The 19,317-nt window shown below is 41.7% G+C and overlaps 1 protein-coding gene across 3 annotated transcripts in view; it reads left to right on the top strand.

The window, feature by feature from the left end:
• nap1l1 (nucleosome assembly protein 1-like 1) overlaps nucleotides 1–19,317 on the top strand; it is an 80,623-nt gene that overhangs the window by 35,947 nt on the left and 25,359 nt on the right. For all 3 annotated transcript variants that reach the window (XM_073058773.1, XM_073058774.1, XM_073058772.1), the window contains exons 9-11: nucleotides 5,470–5,609; nucleotides 16,334–16,479; nucleotides 16,569–16,588. In XM_073058773.1, coding sequence (XP_072914874.1) covers nucleotides 5,470–5,609; nucleotides 16,334–16,479; nucleotides 16,569–16,588 — 306 coding nt within the window. The remainder of the gene's footprint in view (nucleotides 1–5,469; nucleotides 5,610–16,333; nucleotides 16,480–16,568; nucleotides 16,589–19,317) is intronic.

Genomic DNA, 19,317 nt, shown 5'->3' on the forward strand with positions numbered 1-19,317 from the left:
TATAGTTACGACAGCAGAAAAACAGTCCCAAAAAATACCTGAGTGTCATGGCCCGTAGATTTACGGTGAATGGGATGTTGTGCTAGAGCCATGTTTCTGCAAAAGAAAGTACATTTATCAAAATGAATGACCGCACATTTCGTCCTTGTAATCCACCTGCTGTTTCTGTTCACTCGGCTTATCCATCTTCTCTTGAAACCTCTCTCCATCCTCCTTTGTTCTCACGATATCCTGAAGTGGGAAGCTGAACCACCAGAGGTCTTGGTATATATTAGTACCAACGATATGGGTAGGAAAAGGGAGGAGATCCTGTAGGGAGTTGGGAAGGAAGTTGAGAAGCAGGGCCTCAGAGGTAGTAATCTCAGGATTACTGCCTGTGCTACGCAACAGTGAGTATAGGAATAGAGGGAGGTGGAGGATAAATGCGTGGCTGAGGGATTGGAGCAGTGGGGCAGGGATTTTGGATCATTGGGACCTCTTGGGGCAAGTGTGACTTGTACAAAAAGGACAGGCTGCACTTGAATCTGAGCAGGACCAATATCCTGGCAGGGAGGTTTGCTAAGGTTACTGGGGAGAGTTTAAATTAGAATTGCTGGATGGTGAGAACCAAACTGAAGAGACAGAGGAAGGGGTAGTTGGCTCACATTTAGAGAAAGCTTGGAGACAGTGCGAGAGGGAGGACAGGCAGGTGGTAGAGAAAGGGATACACTCAGATCGATGGTATGAGACTTGGAGCTCTGATGTTGTGGCCATTATAGAGACTTGGATGGCTCAGGGGCAGGAATGGTTACTTCAAGTGCCAGGTTTTACAAACCCCATTTCCAGAAAAGTTGGGATATTTTCCAAAATGCAATAAAAACAAAAATCTGTGATATGTTAATTCACGTGAACCTTTATCTAACTGACAAAAGTACAAAGAAAAGACTTTCAATAGTTTTACTGACCAACTTAATTGTATTTTGTAAATATACACGAATTTAGAATTTGATGGCTGCAACACACTCAACAAAAGTTGGAACAGAGGCATGTTTACCATTGTGTTACATCACCTTTCCTTTTAATAACACTTTTTAATCGTTTTGGAACGGAGGATACTAATTGTAGTAGATTTGCAATTGGAAATTTTGTCCATTCTTGCTTGATATAAGACTTCAGCTGCTCAACAGTCCGTGGTCTCCGTTGTCTGATTCTCCTCTTCATGATGCGCCATACATTTTCAATAGGAGATAGATCTGGACTGGCAGCAGGCCAGTCAAGCACACACACTCTGTGTCTACAAAGCCACGCTGTTGTTGCCCATGCAGAATGTGGTCTGGCATTGTCCTGCTGAAATAAGCATGGACGTCCCGGGAAGAGACGGCGCCTTGATGGCAACATATGACTCTCTAAAATCCTAATATACACCTCAGAGTCAATGGTACCTTCACATACATGCAACTCACCCATGCCGTGGGCACTGATGCACCCCCATACCATCACAGATGCTGGCTTTTGTACCTTTCGCTGATAACAATCAGGATGGTCGTTTTCATCTTTGGCACAGAGAACTGGACACTTGTTTTTTCTGAAAACTAGCTGAAATGTGGACTCATCTGACACAGCACACGGTTCCACAGTCTTTGGTCCATCTGAGATGAGCTTGGGCCCAGAGAACTCGCCGGCGTTTCTACATAGAGTTGATGTATGGCTTCCTCCTTGCATATTACAGTTTCAAGTTGCGTTTCTGGATGCAGCGACGGACTGTGTTAAGTGACAGTGGTTTTCCGAAGTACTCCTGAGTCCAGGTGGCTATAATTGTCACAGTAGCATGACGGTTTCTTAGGCAGTGCCGCCTGAGAGCTCGAAGATCACGCGCATTCAACAGTGGTTTCCGACCTTGCCCTCTATGCACTGAGATGTCTTTGAATTCTCTGCAATCTTGCGTTGAGAAATATTATTTTTGAACTGACTAACAATTCTCTCTCGAATTTTGGCACACAGTGGTGAGCCACGACCCATCCTTGCTTGCAAAGATTGAGCCTTTGATGGACGCTACTTTTATACCCAGTCATGATACCTCACCTGTTACCAATTAGCCTGCTTAATGTGGAGTCTTCCAAACCGGTGTTACTTGAATATTCTACGCACTTTTCAATCTTAACTCTGTCCCAACTTTTGTTGAGTGTATTGCAGCCATCAAATTCTAAATTTGTGTATATTTACAAAATACAATTAAGTTGGTCAGTAAAACTATTGAAAATCTTTTCTTTGTACTTTTGTCAGTTAAATAAAGGTTCACGTGAATTAACATATCACAGATAGTTGTTTTTATTGCATTTTGGAAAATATCCCAACTTTTCTGGAAATGGGGTTTGTAGATGTTTCAGCAAGGACAGGGAGAGAGGGAAAAGAGGTGGGGGTGTGGCACTGCTGATCAGAGGCTGCAGGAAAGGAGGAAGTCATGGAGGGATTGTCCGAGTCAGTGGCTGGAAGTTAGAAACAGGATGCGGTCAATTACTCTATTAGGTGTTTTGTTTACAGACCATCCAATAGTGATAGGGACATCGAGGAGCGGATAGGAAGACAGATTCTGGAAAGGTATAACATGGTTGTTGCGGTGGGAGATTTTAATTTCCCAATTACTGATTGGCATCTCCCTAGAGCAAGGGGTTTAAATGGGGTGGAGTTTGCTAGGTGTGTTTAGAAAGGTTTCCTGTCACAACATGTAGATAAGCCTACAAGGGCTTTTCTTTCGTAAGCTTTTCTTCTTGACTAGATTTACAACAGTGTTTGTACACCGCGGGTCCTGTACCCCGCCATCCTTTCACACTCTCATTGGAACATACCTATGCAGAATGTCACACAAATATCCCCTGCACATTTGCCACATTTCTGCCATACATTTCCCTGAGAACATCTGTTCCAATTTATGCTTCCAAGTTCTTGCCTGATAGCTTCATATTTGCCCTTACTCCAATTAAACTCTTTCCTAACTTGTCTGTTTCTATCTCTCTCCAATGCTATGGTAAAAGAGATAAAATTGTGATCACTATCTCCAAAATGTTGACCAACTGAGAGACCTGACACCTGACCAGGTTCATTTCCCAATACCAGATCAAGTTTTGTGAGTCTTACTTCACTGGTTGATAAGTTGATGGAAAAGATCCTGAGAGGCAGGATTATGAACATTTGGAGAGGCATAATATGATTAAGAATAGTCAGCATGGCTTTGTCAAAGGCAGGTCCTGCCAAACGAGCCTGATTGCATTTTTTTGAGGATGTGACTAAACACGTTGATGAAGGTAGAGCAGTAGATGTCATGTATATGGATTTCAGCAAGGCATTTGACATGGTACCCCATGCAAGGCTTATTGAGAAAGTAAGGATGCATGGGATCCAAGGGGACATTGCTTTGTGGATCCAGAACTGGCTTGCTCACAGAAGGCAAAGAGTGGTTGTAGACAGGTCATATTCTGCATGGAGGTCAGTGACTAGTGGTGTGCCTCAGGGATCTGTTCTGGGACCCCTTCACTTTGTGATTTCTATAAATGATCTGGATGAGGAAGTGGAGGGATGGGTTAGTAGATTTGCTGATGACACAAAGGTTGGAGGTGTTGTGGATATTGTGGAGGGCTGTAAGAGGTTATAGTCTCAGGACATTGATATGATGCAAAACTGGGCTGAGAAGTGGTAGATGGAGTTCAACCTAGATAAGTGTGAAGTGGTTCATTTTGGTAGGTCAAATATGATGGCAGAATATGTACATAATGCTGGAAGAACTCAGCAGGCCAGGCTGCTCAGCAGGTTGGCAGAATATAGTATTAATGGTAAGACTCTTGGCAGTGTGGAGGATCAGAAGGATCTTGGGGTCTGAGTCCACAGGACACTCAAAGCAGCTGCACAGGTTGACTGTGGTTAAGAAGGCATATGGTGCATTGGCCTTCATCAACAGTGGGATTGAATTTAAGAGCTGAGAGGTAATGCTACAGCTATATCGGACCCTGGTCAGACCCCACTTGTAGTACTGTGCTCAGTTCTGGTCACCTCACTACAGGAAGGATGTGGAAGCCATAGAAAGGGCACAGAGGGGATTTACAAGGATGTTGCCTGGATTGGGGAGCATGCCTTACAAGAATAGGTTGAGTAAACTTGTCCTTTTCTCCTTGGAGTGATGGAGGTTGAGAGGTGACCTGATAGAGGTGCATTGATTGTGAGTAGTCAGAAGCTTTTTCCCAGGGCTGAAATGGCTATTATAAGAGGGCATAGTTTTAAGATGTTTGGATGTAGATACAGAGGAGATGTCGGGTAAGTTTTTTTTGTGTAGTCAGTGGTGAGTGCGTGGAATGGGCTGCCGGTGACGGTGGTGGAGGCGGAAGCGATAGGGTCTTTTAAGAGACTCCAGTATAGGTACGTGGAGTTTTGATAGAGGGGTATGGGTAAACTTATGTAATGTCTAAAATACGTGTTCAGTACAGCATTGTTGGCTGAAGGGCCTGTATTGTGTGGTAGTTTTTCTGTGTTTCTGTCTCACCACATTTAGTATTGTGAGGAAAAGTTGGAAATGTGACATTTTGCACCCTTGGCTAAACTGACAAAAGCCATGGAAAATCTGGGTGTAAGTCTGTTTTTGAGAATCTCTGACCAATGACTGCTCAGTGATGAATGAGCATTTTGGGTGGTTTGAGAACTCAGCCCCAAGTTCGTACATCAGAAGTTGACAGTAGCCTAGCATAGATAGTTGTCAGAACACATTACCTTAAGTCGTTTGCCTATCTATTCCAGCAAACACTTCGAGGTCATCTGTCAAAATATGTGTTTTCCACATTGGCCTCATCAACTTGAGGCCTTTTCAACAATGAGTTCAATGTTGCTGGTGCCCCTTTGGGACAATAATTAATTCACCTTTCAAGGTATTGCTCCAGAGTGTCTCAATGTTTAGTTTGAAGTACTCAAGTCAAACAGTATTCTATGTTTAGTCACTTTCTAAAGCCCTGAATTATTAAATATTGTATTTGAGTTATATCAAAGGGCGTAGCTTGAGGATTCTTAAATTTCCTGAACTGCTACACCTAATGTTGCTTGTAATAAGACTGTGTAGAGGTGACATGGTAGCATAGTGGTTCGCATAATGCCTGTTCAGCGCCACCAACCCACGTTCAATTCTGCTGTCTGTAAGGAGTTTGTTTTCCCCTTGTTTGTATGGGTGCTCTGCTTTTCCTTCCACATTCCAAAGATGTGTGAGTTAGTAGATTAATTGATCACTTGGGTGTAATTGGGTGGCACAGGCTTGTTGGGCTAAAGAGCCTGTTACCATGGATAGATGTCTCTATAATATTCTCTGCATTAAGCATGATAATTTCATTAGGTATCTCCCTATTTGCATTATTTTGAGAGCAACAACTCTTGGCATAAATTTTAATTAAAAAATAAAAATAGTACATTTGCTTTAATTGAACTTGATCTTTATATCACTGTGTATTTTTTGTGTAGAGTTTTACCCTGGAATTTATGTTTGAACCAAATGAGTATTTCACAAATGAAGTAGTGATAAAAACATACAAGATGAGATCACAGCCTGATGAATCGGATCCCTTTTCATTTGATGGACCAGAAATTATGGGGTGCACAGGGTAAGTCAGCCTCAACTTGCATAGAAGTTTAAGATGCAGTTTTCTTTTTAAGTGGTGCATTTAAATACAAGTTGTTCCCCGTTTCATTTTCTGTTGGAAGATGTGCCAACATATTAATTTCTGATGAGGGCTCTCTGGCCCAAAATATTAACTCTGCCTGAGAATTTTGTTGTTGATTCTCGTCCATTTCCAAATGACCTTATTTTCAAAGATCATTTTCAACACTGAATGGTTGTATTATGCTCTGTATTATCATTAGTTCATATAAAGACTCTCATCAGTATGGTCAAATTTGAACATTTTTAGAATTTATTCCTGTATCTAAGTATTCAGATATTCTGTGAAGCAGAACAAACTATATTTTTTCTGTTTATTATTGAAGGGTACAATTGAAACTGTAACACCCTTTTTCTGCAGTGCTTCAATCAATGACAGTAGGGATGTATCTGTCTGATTAGCTGCCAAGTTTAAAAAAAATATCAGTTTCTTTGTTGTTAGGGAGGGCAGGGATTGGAGGCCATTTGTTTCTGTTAAAATAGTACAAAGTTAATTCACTGAATGTCAGTGTGCCTAAGGATTGCCTGTTTGCTCCAGTGGTGGGGGGGGGGGGGGTGGTACTGAGTTGTTTCTAGGCCAGTAAAGTTTTTTTTAAAAACTTGGCTTTCTGTGTTAATTTTGTGTTTTGGGGAGGTTAGAAAAAGTTCGGTAAATGCTGTATCTTTTATGTACCATTGTGGCAGTTGCAAAGTGACACCTACTTGACTATTTCTGTGCCTTTGGCCATTCTGTACTGTTCAGTTATTTATTGGAGCGGACTAGAAAATAAAAACAAGGATATAATGCTGAGGCTTTAAGGCATTGGTCAGACTGCACTGGGAATATTATGAGCAGTTTTGGGCTCCTATCTAAGAAAAGATGTGCTGACATTGGAAAGGTTCCAGGGGGCATTCATGAGAATAATTCTGAGAATGAAAGGGTTGATAAACCTATGGAATATTCAAAGGCCAAGATAGTGTTTGTGGGGAGGGTGTTTCCTATAGTGGGGGAGTGAGTCTAGGATCAGGCCACAGCCTCGTAGGATTGTCCATTTACAGCAGAGATGAGAAATTTATTTGCCAGAAGTTAATGAATCTTTGGATTTCATTGCCACAGACGACTGTGGAGGCCAAGTCATTGGGTATATTTTAAGTGGAAGTTGATAGGTTCTTGATTAGACGGGGCATCAAAGGTTACAGGGAGAAGGCAGAAGAAAAGGATTTTGAGGGATAATAAATCAGCTACGATAGTGGTGGAGCCTAGTCCTGAATGGCCTAGTTCTGTCCCTTTGTCTTATAGCCTTATTCATTAACTCGAGTTAAATTATCTGAAGTGTTTAGCTGCAAGATTACTGTTGTCAGGCTCTTTTTTCATGTTGTGCCTGTGCTATTTATTGATCTGCTTTCTTTATAGTCACAATGCAACTTCCTGCCATTTCTATATGAATTGTCAATAAGCCACTTTCTTGTCTTTCACCCCTCCACTTCTCCCTAAGCATGACTAAAAGGAAAAAAGTTCATCTGTTTACAAATCCAAACTTACTAAATTCTCTGCCTGATTTTCTTTAGTATATGGCAGGCATTACAGACTTGCTGGAAGGCATCTTAGGCAGCTTGTATTGAAGCATTGGCAGAAAACATTTGCGTATCAGGCAGCATTTGCAGTCAGTGACCCTTCATCAGAGCTGTATCACTTAAGATTTCTTTTTGTGGTGTTACGAACCCCATAACTGGGTTACTTACCAGCAAAGATAGAGACGTCCGTTGAAGTCTGATGATACTATTTTTAACAGTATTAGTAAATATACACAAAAATAATATCAATGCAAAAATACAGATAATATACGTCGTCAATACTAAACCTAAAACTGCGGGTATAATAATAATCAATAAGAAATAAGCTCTATCGTTGTCTAGGGGATAATGAATTGTCTGATGGAAATATAAAGTTCGCTGCAGTTCACACAGGCTGCCGTCGTTTGTTTGTCGCTGTGTTGCAATGGTTGGAGAGAGAAAGAGAAAAACTTTCCGACTTTCCTTTATGATTTCGATCCGTCGGTGTCTCGTTGGTGTGGCCGTTCAAGTGTGACCTTTCCTTTAGCTAAACCGTTCTTCTGTGACGAGCCTGCCACCCAGGCAAGGGAGGACGCACACGAGCTCCCACCGGCTTTCGCTATAAAACGCTGTCACTGGATTTCTAGCGTTTCTCCTGGTGCGTCAAAAGGGGTGTTCCCCAGACCCCTCTTTTATCCTCACTCACTCAGATGTCAATCAGGTTGGGATGATGCAATCCCTCAACCAGACCACTCTGGTTGTCCCCTGAGGGGTTTCAATGAACAGTACAGTACTCAATACACAATTCCTTCTCCAAGAGACAATAGCGGTAGTCAGTGGTTCCGTTCCGCTTATGTCAGGAGACATTCCAAACCTTGTGTATTCTGCGTCTCTCTCTCATTATTGACATGATGTGTACCTCTCTCATTTCCTGGGTCTCAGACCTGAAATAATAGCGATCTTGTGATTCTCAAAAAGGAGGGGGGGGCGACTTTGTACCCTTCGGCCCCTCAGAGTTGTTCCACATTCGTAACAGTGGTAGAAAATAAAGTTTTGAAATGTGTAAGAGGGGATAACTACTTAACAATTAGTGATGACCATCATGAAACCCTTGTGATGAATTTCAACAATACCATAAAACAGGATAAATATTCAAGTAAATCCATTGAATCCTATATATTAGGTTTACTCTACTTAAGTAGTATATTACTTTCATAAATTTATTTCTTTTCTTGTCACTGCCCTTTCTGCCCTACTCACCTTATTTTTCAAATCTGTTGTCAGTTTTCTGGTGTGAATCTTTTGAAATCTTTGGTTTAAGATGGTGCTGGTGAAACAGTGACTACTTGCTGGCAGCAAACAAAACAGTTAGCTACTGCATTAATCACATTTTCTGGAAATCTATCACTGTAATCAATAGCCTGCAATTTCCTTTCATAACTAAGCTTTTGAACTGCCTGTATGACCCAGCATTTTTGCAGTGTGAACTGATGTCTTGAAAGTGCAGGATGGTGAGTACCATAGCATATATGGACCCGATCAAGGTGTGAGGCCCTGGCCTGAAAGTGAGGAATGAGTCACTGTTTGGCCATTGCTGGGAGTGGAGTTGGAGCCAAGTTGAAATGGCAAATCTGAGGCGAGGCAGTTGTAATGGTAGTTAATGTTGTTCTTGTGCCACTCAGAGTTACTTTCAAATGAGAGGACTTCACGTACTGTACAAGCAGGGTTGTCATGGTGTCAGAAGTGCTCATTCATTGATAAATTGGTGCTACAGACCAAGTGAGATCCCATTAAGAGAGAATTTACAGAAAGACTGCTCTTGTCCACAAGTATGTATGAAAAATCTCTAGGGACTTATCAACCTAAACTGCCTATGCTAGTTTGCTATATTGTATGCACCATGGAGGCTGAGCTGAGAAAGGGCCAGGGTGGGTTGCTAGGCAATGCCTTTCAAGTTATACCCAAAAGTGGATACATTGTAATATTCTGTGGGCCACTAGCCTGGGGAAGTGCACAGAGACACGGACACAGCAGAGGAGTCAGTCAAGTTCTCGGAGAGAAAATGAGACTTTTGTAGTTCAAATAAATGCAGCAATAAATTAACAAACAAGACAATGGAGCAAATACCTGCAGTACCTACATTTGTGTACCTAATAAAGGCCTCCAAGACACTTGATTTCTCTAAACTGGGGGACTTTGAGAGATGGCTCAGAAACTTGATTTAGGGTTGCAAGCAATCTCCCACAGGCTTCAGAAGAGTATCAAGTAATCGCAGTGATAGATGGCATGCGTACCAAAACCAGATGACATCTTAGGTGGATTAGGGTTGACAGATGCTTAGAAAAAGGAGTACAAAACAGTGCTGAACAAATTCAAAGAGTATTTCACAGGAAAGCAAAATGAAAGTGTAAATTACTTCATAGACTTGTATGCCCTGTCAGACAACTGCATATGGAAATCTGAGAGGTATGCTCACAAGAACCAAAATTGTCAGGCTACTAGACACCAAATTGTAAGATTTCAGTTGCAGTCAAATCTCACACTAAAGAAAGCTATTGCTATGGTCAGCCAGAGTGGGAATGTTAATCAGCAAAAGGCAGAACTTGGTCACAAAAACAATGCTACGGTAAAGCTAGAAGCAGTACAAAAAGGAAGGGTACAAAAGAGTCAGAAAGAGTTGACTGTAGAGCTCATCTCATACAAAACAGACAAGCAAAGCAGAGCAGGTAAAATGTCCAACTGCAGGTAATGTGTCAAATCTCCATTCCATTTCAAAGATCTGTCCAGCACAATAAGTGAAATGCCACCAGTGCAATAGGTTGCCCACTATAAAAGCCAGTGTCACTCAAAAACTGGTTTTTCGGGAAGTCAAAAACATGATTCAAATGAAGAGCACTTTTCTTGGGGCTCTAGAGAAGGCTGGCATATTAAGGTGCAGTTGCAAACTGAGGCAGTGATGGGATCCTGGACAGATGTCACATTCAGCTCCGAATGTTTGTTCACAAAACTGGCGAAGAAAACAGGCTGTGGACTAAGCCCAACAAGGAAGTGCTCATGGGGCCAGGTAAACACAAGTTCAGAGTGAAAGGACTGTTCACTACTTCCATCTGTAAAAGTGAGAAACAGATAAGAGGATATCCATGTTGTTCAGAAACTATTCTCACCACTGATGGGATCAGATGCCATCGAGAAACTGAACGTTGCAAGGTTGTATTTGTTAAACAATGTTCAGTGGCAAGAGGAAGTACCTGGAGTTGTTCACAGGCCTGGGGGTACTGAAAGAAAAATATTTTACCCAACTGAGGCCAGGAATGACACCCTACTTTCTGACCACAGCAAGGATACCAGTTCCGTTGTCAAGAACAAAGTCAAAGCTGAACTTGAAAGAATAGAGGCAATTGACATTGTAATTACCGTAGATTTCGCACTACAGAGCGCGCCTGATTAAAAGCCGCAGGCTCTAATTTTAGAAAGAAAATCAATTTTGTACTTGTACAAGCCGCACCGGATTTTAGGCCGCAGGTGTCCCACGTTGTAATATGAGATATTTACACAGAAAGATATTACACGTGAGGATTTTTTAACTTTTAATTAAATCCATATGGTAACATAAACAAATACATATTGCAAATGCTTTTTTTCGAACCGTGCCTGTAACACAGCTACTTTTAAATATACATACGTATCGGTAACACACAAATTACGTTGCGTATACTTTTTTACTGAACAGTGCACGAACAACATTCCAATATCTCCTAACGACTGGTAAAAAAATATATACTGCAGCCTACCAGGAAAAGTTATTGATCGCCTTTAACTTAAAAGCAGCGTTTTCGCTCGGGTCTAATGCCGCTCGCCCCCACCTTCCCGTTTATCGCAAACCGGTATTTCCCACAAGACGCGGCGAAACCGGATGTGACGTCAGAGCATCCCGGGATGTAGTACAGAAAACAAATATATTTAAAACACTTCTAACTTTAACTAGAAAATACTAACAAATGAATTACTAAGCGAAAATATTATAAACTAAATGACTGCCATAAAGGCAGCACAAAGCTTTTCTTCGAGTGGTTTCCATGTTGATGAGGGTGAGTACAAATGACTGATTTACAATAATTTAATTGTGAAAGTGCGCTTGATTTATCGTACAATTTCATTGGACCTCTGTGAACTACTCATCAATTTTATTGGTCTACTGTTACGAGGCAAAATGTTTTTGGCGGCATGAAAAAAAATCATGCATTAGCCGCACCGTAGTAAAGGCCGCAGTGTTCAAAGCTGTTCAAAGCGTGGGAAAAAAGTAGCGGCTTATAATCCGGCATCTACGGTAGATTGATTGAATGAACCTACTGACTGGTGTGCAGGCTTTATTCTTGTTCCCAAGCCTGGTGGTACAGTGAGGTTCTGTGTTGATCTAACCAAACTGAATAGAGCCTGCCCTCTGAGCAGTCATTGGATATGCTGAGTGAAGCAAAATTCTTCAACAAAATAAATGCAAACTTGAGGTTCTGGCAGATCCATTTAGCTCCTGAGTCCCAGAAGTTCACAACCTTTATCACACTATATGACCACAATTCCTTCAAACAACTCTCTTTTGGCATCCCATCAGCCCCAAGTTCTTTCAGATGAGGATGAACTAATTTTTGGAGGGACTGGAAGGAGTAGTCTGTCACATGGACTATATACATACTTTAGGAGGCACTGAGAAACATGACAAGAGTGGAAGCTGCCTTGAATTAACAAACGTGTTGAAATCACCCTGAACAAAGAGGAGTGCGAATTTGTAAAGTTGGAGGCGAAGGTCTTCGGCCACCAATTGTCTGCAGAAGAGGTAGCAACCAGATTCGGACAAACTGGCATGAGTTCGGAACATGGAACAACCCCTGAATGTATCAGTGATCTGCAGTAAACCGGCTGGGAAATTTCATTCCAGACTTGGCAAAAAAACAAAATCACTGACTTCCTCTCTGAAAATGTTTTGACACATGACTGAAAAAGCCATTCTCAATACCTAAAGCAGAGCTAATCTCTCCACCAACATTGGTGTTCTTTGATTCAACCAAAACAACCAAGGTCTCAGCAGAGGCTTCTTCCTTTAGCTGGAGGGAGGGCAGGGGTGGTGTGTTCATGCAATACTGCAGTGGTGTATGGAAACCGGTGGCAAGAGCACCAACTCTTACTGAACAGTCTTAAGTCCAAATTGAAAAGGAGAAGCTGGCTCTCCTGTGGGTTTAAGTGCTTCAGCTGCTAGTTGATAAAGTTAAATTCCAGCTTGTAACAGAGCACAAGCCACTTGTCAGTCACTGCAGCTCAGCACTTGGTTGATTTACCTCTTGCGTCTGTAAAGATTCTGTATGAGGCTTGTGTGATACTGTTATGACATCAAACACGTCCCCAGCAAATCGCTTGCAACACCAGACACCCTGTCATGGATGCCATACAAAAGTGAGTGGACAGACGTCGACTCATGGAAGATGCCAACATCTACTTATGTATGTGAAAGCTTTCCTGCATCATGGAGTAAAATGGATGGAATTCACACAGAGTTGAAAAAGGACCAAATCTGCAGTAAGGTCATGCAATACTGTGAATATGGATGGTCAGCTGTGCCAAAAGAAGCTCGCGCTTTACGATCTTATTGACTGATCATTCTTAATGGTTTGTAGCTAAAGAGCTCCAGACTCGTCATTCCTGTTTCTGTGCACGCTAAAAACTTCTGTCAAATCCACCAAGGGCATAAAGGCATTGAAAAAGGCAATCTGTGGAGGCCTGGTCTGAACACAGTAGGGAGGTTATGTAAAGCAATGCGAAACATGCAAAAAACTACACGAAAATCGAACAACTCTGTCCTACAGAAAGTTGAGGTCTCCAATCTGTCCTCTACATCCTCAACAGCAGTTTTACAACTCCACCTGAAAGCTGCATTTGCTCACCATGGAATACTAGAGACACTTGTGTCAGACAACAATTCACAATTCAGCTACTCAGAATTCAAAGCCTTTGTGAGGGACTTGAGTTCAAACACTATACAAGCAGTCCACATTACCCACAGGGAAATGGAGAAGCAGAAAGAGCAGTGAAGGCAAAATACTCCTACAAAACACTACTAGTTTATTGCTCCACTCCTCCTGCGATTGGCCACAGTCCATTGATCCATTGGGCTGGAGACTGAGAACATGCCTGCCTGTTTTTCCTTCCCTTCTGCAGTCTCAATTAACCAAACTTAGACAAAGTGAGAAATTTAAAACAGAGGAAAACAAAGAGCATACTTGATCTCAGACACAACAAAATTTTTGTCACCTCTCAGGAGTAGTGAAGCTGTTAAGGGCTTCAGACCAATTCACCGACGAAACAATAGTTTGGCAGCAGGCACCATGATTGTTTGCGATCAGAACATCAGGTGAAATCAGGCGGAAATTGTGTGCTCGTGCACCTTCCAAGTCCCGAACTGATCCTTATGACAAGGACTACTTACCTGAGGTGGATGTACCTGTTCCAAGAATTTCCAGGAACCTATACCAGATCGGTTCATTTATCTGTCCACCGCAGATATACAAACCCCATTTCCAGAAAAGTTGGGATATTTTCCAAAATGCAATAAAAACAAAAATCTGTGATATGTTAATTCACATGAACCTTTATCTAACTGACAAAAGTACAAAGAAAAGACTTTCAATAGTTTTACTGACCAACTTAATTGTATTTTGTAAATATACACGAATTTAGAATTTGATGGCTGCAACACACTCAACAAAAGTTGGAACAGAGGCATGTTTACCATTGTGTTACATCACCTTTCCTTTTAATAACACTTTTTAATCGTTTTGGAACTGAGGATACTAATTGTAGTAGATTTGCAATTGGAAATTTGTTCATTCTTGCTTGATATAAGACTTCAGCTGCTCAACAGTCCGTGGTCTCCGTTGTCTGATTCTCCTCTTCATGATGCGCCATACATTTTCAATAGGCGATAGATCTGGACTGGCAGCAGGCCAGTCAAGCACACACACTCTGTGTCTACAAAGCCACGCTGTTGTTGCCCATGCAGAATGTGGTCTGGCATTGTCCTGCTGAAATAAGCATGGACGTCCCGGGAAGAGACGGCGCCTTGATGGCAACATATGTCTCTCTAAAATCCTAATATACGCCTCAGAGTCAATGGTACCTTCACATACATGCAACTCACCCATGCCGTGGGCACTGATGCACCCCCATACCATCACAGATGCTGGCTTTTGCACCTTTTGCTGATAACAATCAGGATGGTCGTTTTCATCTTTGGCACGGAGAACTCGATGCCCGTTTTTTCTGAAAACTAGCTGAACTGTGGACTCATCTGACACAGCACACGGTTCCACAGTCTTTGGTCCATCTGAGATGAGCTTGGGCCCAGAGAACTCGCCGGCGTTTCTGCATAGAGTTGATGTATGGCTTCCTCCTTGCATAATACAGTTTCAAGTTGCATTTCTGGATGCAGCGACGGACTGTGTTAAGTGACAATGGTTTTCCGAAGTACTCCTGAGTCCAGGTGGCTATAATTGTCACAGTAGCATGACAGTTTCTTAGGCAGTGCCACCTGAGGGCTCGAAGATCACGCGCATTCAACAGTGGTTTCCAACCTTGCCCTTTACACACTGAGATGTCTCTGAATTCTCTGAATCTTTTCACAATATTATGTACTGTAGCTGTTGAAAGACCTAAATTCTCTGCAATCTTTTGTTGGGAAATGTTCCTTTTGAACTGACTAACAATTCTCTCAAATTTTGGCACAAAGGGGTGAGCCACAACCCATTCCTGCTTGCAAAGACTGAGCCTTTTGTGGACGCTACTTTTATACCCAGTCATGATACCTCACCTGCTACCAATTAGCCTGCTTAATGTGGAGTCTTCCAAACCGGTGTTACTTGAATATTCTACGCACTTTTCAATCTTAACTCTGTCCCAACTTTTGTTGAGTGTGTTGCAGCCATCAAATTCTAAATTTGTGTATATTTACAAAATACAATTAAGTTGGTCAGTAAAACTATTGAAAATCTTTTTTTTGTACTTTTGTCAGTTAGATATTTAGATAAAGGTTCACGTGAATTAACATATCACAGATTTTTGTTTTTATTGCATTTTGGAAAATATCCCAACTTCTCTGGAAATGAGGTTTGTACATTCCATAGCTTTGGACAAGTGACGAAAGAGGCAGAATAATCCTCTCAACTTGCAAAAGTGTTGAGGGTAGTCTACCCTAACCTCCATTAGATTTGGTGTTTTTTCTTCAAAGAGTTCTATTGTTGAAAGCAATTCAGAAAATGAGACCATTCTTTTAAAAGAAAAGGAATTGGTAAGGAAAGAAAAGGAGGAATACAGCAAGCGACTGTTAAAACAAAGCAAAAGACAATTATAATGTTGGCATATGTTTTTGTTAACGTAAGGAGCATAAGTTACATGCTATGGGTAATTGGAACTGGATCGCTCAATTTCAGTGACTATAATTTCCATGCGATTCTGTGGAGAGGGAAGTACATACCTAGCTATTTTTTTCCAAGCAGGAGAGACGTAGTTAATTGTGTTATTCCTATGTCAATCATTTAGCCACTTCCACATATGAAGAGTTAACATACTGTACAAGAGTTGTCAAAAAACTGGTTCAGTATCCTGCCTGCTGGTGCTCTGGTGTGCTCTGCATTATCCTTTAGTAATGAACACGACAGTTTGAGGCCTGGGCACAAGAGCAGAGAATGAGCCAACGTTTGGCCGATTTAAGCCCCCGGGCCATATTGATAAGGTCGTGATGTCAGGGCTGGTGGTGACTAGCTCGCTGAACTGAGACTGCGGCCTGCAATTAATAGACTCCTGTGTAGATTGTGACTGGCTTCATTGCTGTGAAACATTTGAGTGAACTTCTGTTTGCACATTATTGTTTGATGGTCTTTTTTTAATGGGTTCTATTATGTTTCTTTGTTTTGTGGCTGCCTCAATCTCAAGGTTGTGCATAGTATACATACTTTGATAATGTACTTTGAACTTTGCTAAATTCTATTTGTGCTGTCGAGTCAGTCCATATTTTGGTGTTTTTTAAAAAAAATCCTATGTCTCCAATATCTAGCTGTGTTTAAGAATACTTTTCTGTAACTTTCATTGCAGTTGCCATATTGACTGGAAAAAGGGGAAGAACATAACAATGAAAACCATTAAAAAGAAGCAGAAGCATAAGGGTCGTGGTACTGTTCGGACTGTTACAAAAACTGTACCAAATGATTCTTTTTTCAATTTCTTTTCGCCTCCTGAAGGTGAGTGAATGGTTGATGTGATTTATACATCTTCGATTGTGTTGGTAAATAGAGTTCTAACATGCCTTTTTCACTTTATTTCTTCACAGTTCCAGAGAATGGAGAGCTGGTAAGTTGTATTTTGGTCTGATAGGTTTGTTGTCAACAGCTTCCTTGACAAAAAGGAGTTTAGCTTTTCTATCATTATTGTATATAATGCACAGTTTTTTTTAAATTGCTGATCTGCTCTTTGGTGCTGTACATTTGTTTTACTGATTAGCAGTATCGTCTATTGATATCCAAATGCAGGTAAAGAACAATTGAGTACTTTTTTAACCTTTTGATTGAAACCTGAATATTTGGGAGGAAAGGTGAGAATGAAGATATAGGAATAGTGAGGTGGATGATAAATGCGTGGCTGAGGGATTGCAGGAGGGGGCAGGGATTCAGATTTCTGGATCATTGGGGCCTCTTTTTGGGCAGGCATGACCTGTACAAAAAAGACGGGTTGCACTTGAATCCCAGAGGGACCAATATCCTGGTGGGGAGGTTTGCTAAGGCTGTTGGGAGAGTTTAAACTAGAATTGCTGGGGTCTGGGAACCAAACTGAAGTGACGGAGGAAGAGGCGGTTGGCTCACAAATAGAGAAAACTTGTAGACAGTGCAAGGAGGATGGCAGGCAGGTGATAGAGAAGGGATGCGCTCAGACTGATGGTTTGAGATATGTCTTATTTAATGCAAGGAGTATTATGAACAAAGCGGATGAGCTTAGTGTGGATCAGTACTTGGAATTATGATGTTGTGGCCTTTACAGAGACTTGAATGGCTCGGGCAAGAATGGTTACTTCAAGTGCCAGGTTTTAGATGTTTCAGAAGGAATAGGAAGGGAGACAAAAGAGGTGGGGGTGTGGCACTGTTGATCAGAGATAGCGTCACGGCTGCAGGAAAGTCATGGATTGTCTATGGAGTCTATGGGTGGAAGTTAGAAGCAGGAAGGGGTCAATAACTATTAGGTTTTTTATAGACCTCCCAATAGTAACAGGGACATCAAGGAGTGGATAAGGAGACAGATTCTGGAAAGGTGTAATAATAACAGGGTTGTTGTGTTGGGAAATTTTGATTGGTATCTCCCTAGAGCAAGGGGTTTAGATGGCGTGGAGTTTGTTAGGTGTGTTCAGGAAGGTTTCTTGACATGATATGTAGATAAGCTTACAAGAGTAGAGGCTGTACTTGATCTGGTATTTGGAAATCAACATGGTCAGGTGTCAGATCTCAGTGGGAGAACATTTTGGAGATAGTGATTGCAATTCTATCCCCTTTACCATAGCATTGGAGAGGGATAGGAACAGACAAGTTAGGAAAGCATTTAATTGGAGTAAAGGGAAATAGGATATCAGGCAGGAACTTGGAAGCATAAATTGGGAACAGATGTCCTCAGGGAAATGTACAGCAGAAATGTGGCAAATGTTCTGGGGATATTTGCATGGAGTTCTGCATTGGTACATTCCAATGAGACAGGGAAAGGATGGTGGGGTACAGGAACCGTGGTGTACAAAGGCTGTTGTAAATTTAGTGAAGAAGAAAAGAAAAGCTTACAAAAGGTTCAAAAACTAGGTAATGATAGAGATCTAGAAGATTATAAGGCTAACAGGAAGGAGCTTAAGAATGAAATTCGGAGAGCCGGAAGGTGCCATGAGAAGCAGTTGGTGGACATGATTAAGGAGAACCCCAAGGCATTCTACAAGTAGGTGAAGAGCAAGAGGATAAGATGAGAGAGAATAGGATCAATCAAGTGTGTATGGAACCGGAGGAGATAGCAAAGTATTCACTAAATACCTCTGCTTTGGTATTCACAACGGAGAAGGATCATGGCGATTGTAGTGATGACTTGCAGTGGGCTGAAAAGCTTGAGCATATAGATATTAAGAAAGAGGATGTGCTGGAGCTTTTGGAAAGCATCAAGTTGGATAAGTCACCAGGACTGGATGAGATGTACCCCAGGTTGCTATGGGAAGTGAGGGTGGCAATTGCTGAGCCTCTGGCTATGATCTTTGTATCATCAATGGGGACAGGAGAGGTTCCGGAAGATTGGAGGGTTGCAGATGTTGTTCCCTTATTCAAGAAAGGGAGTAGAGTTTGCCCAGGAAATTGTAGACCAGTGAGTCTTACTTCAGTGGTTGGTAAGTTGATGGAAAAGATCCTGAGAGTCAGAATTTATGAACATTTGGAGATGCATGATATGATTAAGAATAGTCAGCATGGCTTTGTCAAAGACAAGGTTGTGCCTTATAAACCTGATAGAATTTTTTGAGGATGTGACTAAAGTTGATGAAGGTAGGGCAGTAGATGTCGTGTATATGGATTTCAGCAAGGCATTTGATAAGGTACCCCGTGCAAGGCTTATTGAGAAAGTAAGGACGCATGGGATCCAAGGGAACATTGCTTTGTGGATGCAGAAGGCAGAGTGGTTGTAGATGGGTCATATTCTACCTGGAGGCCAGTGACCAGTGGTGTGCCTTGGGGTCCCAGAACAGATCCCTTACTCTTTGTGATTTTTATAAATGACCTGGATGAGGAAGTGGAGGGTTGGGTTAGTAAATTTGCTGATGACACAAAGGTTGATGGTGTTGTGGATAGTGTGGAGGGCTGTTCAGCGGGACATTGATAGCATGCAAAACTGGGCTGAAAAATGGCAGATGGAGTTCAGCCCAGAGAATTGTGAGGTGGTTCATTTTGGTAGGTCAAATATGATGGCAGAATAGTATTAATGGTAAGAACCTTGGCAGTGTGGAGGAACAGAGGGATCTTGAGATCCAAGTCCATAGGACACTCAGCAGCTACGCAGGTTGACTCTGGTTA

Source organism: Hemitrygon akajei, chromosome 10 (assembly GCF_048418815.1).
Source record: "Hemitrygon akajei chromosome 10, sHemAka1.3, whole genome shotgun sequence".
Lineage (NCBI taxonomy): Eukaryota > Metazoa > Chordata > Chondrichthyes > Myliobatiformes > Dasyatidae > Hemitrygon > Hemitrygon akajei.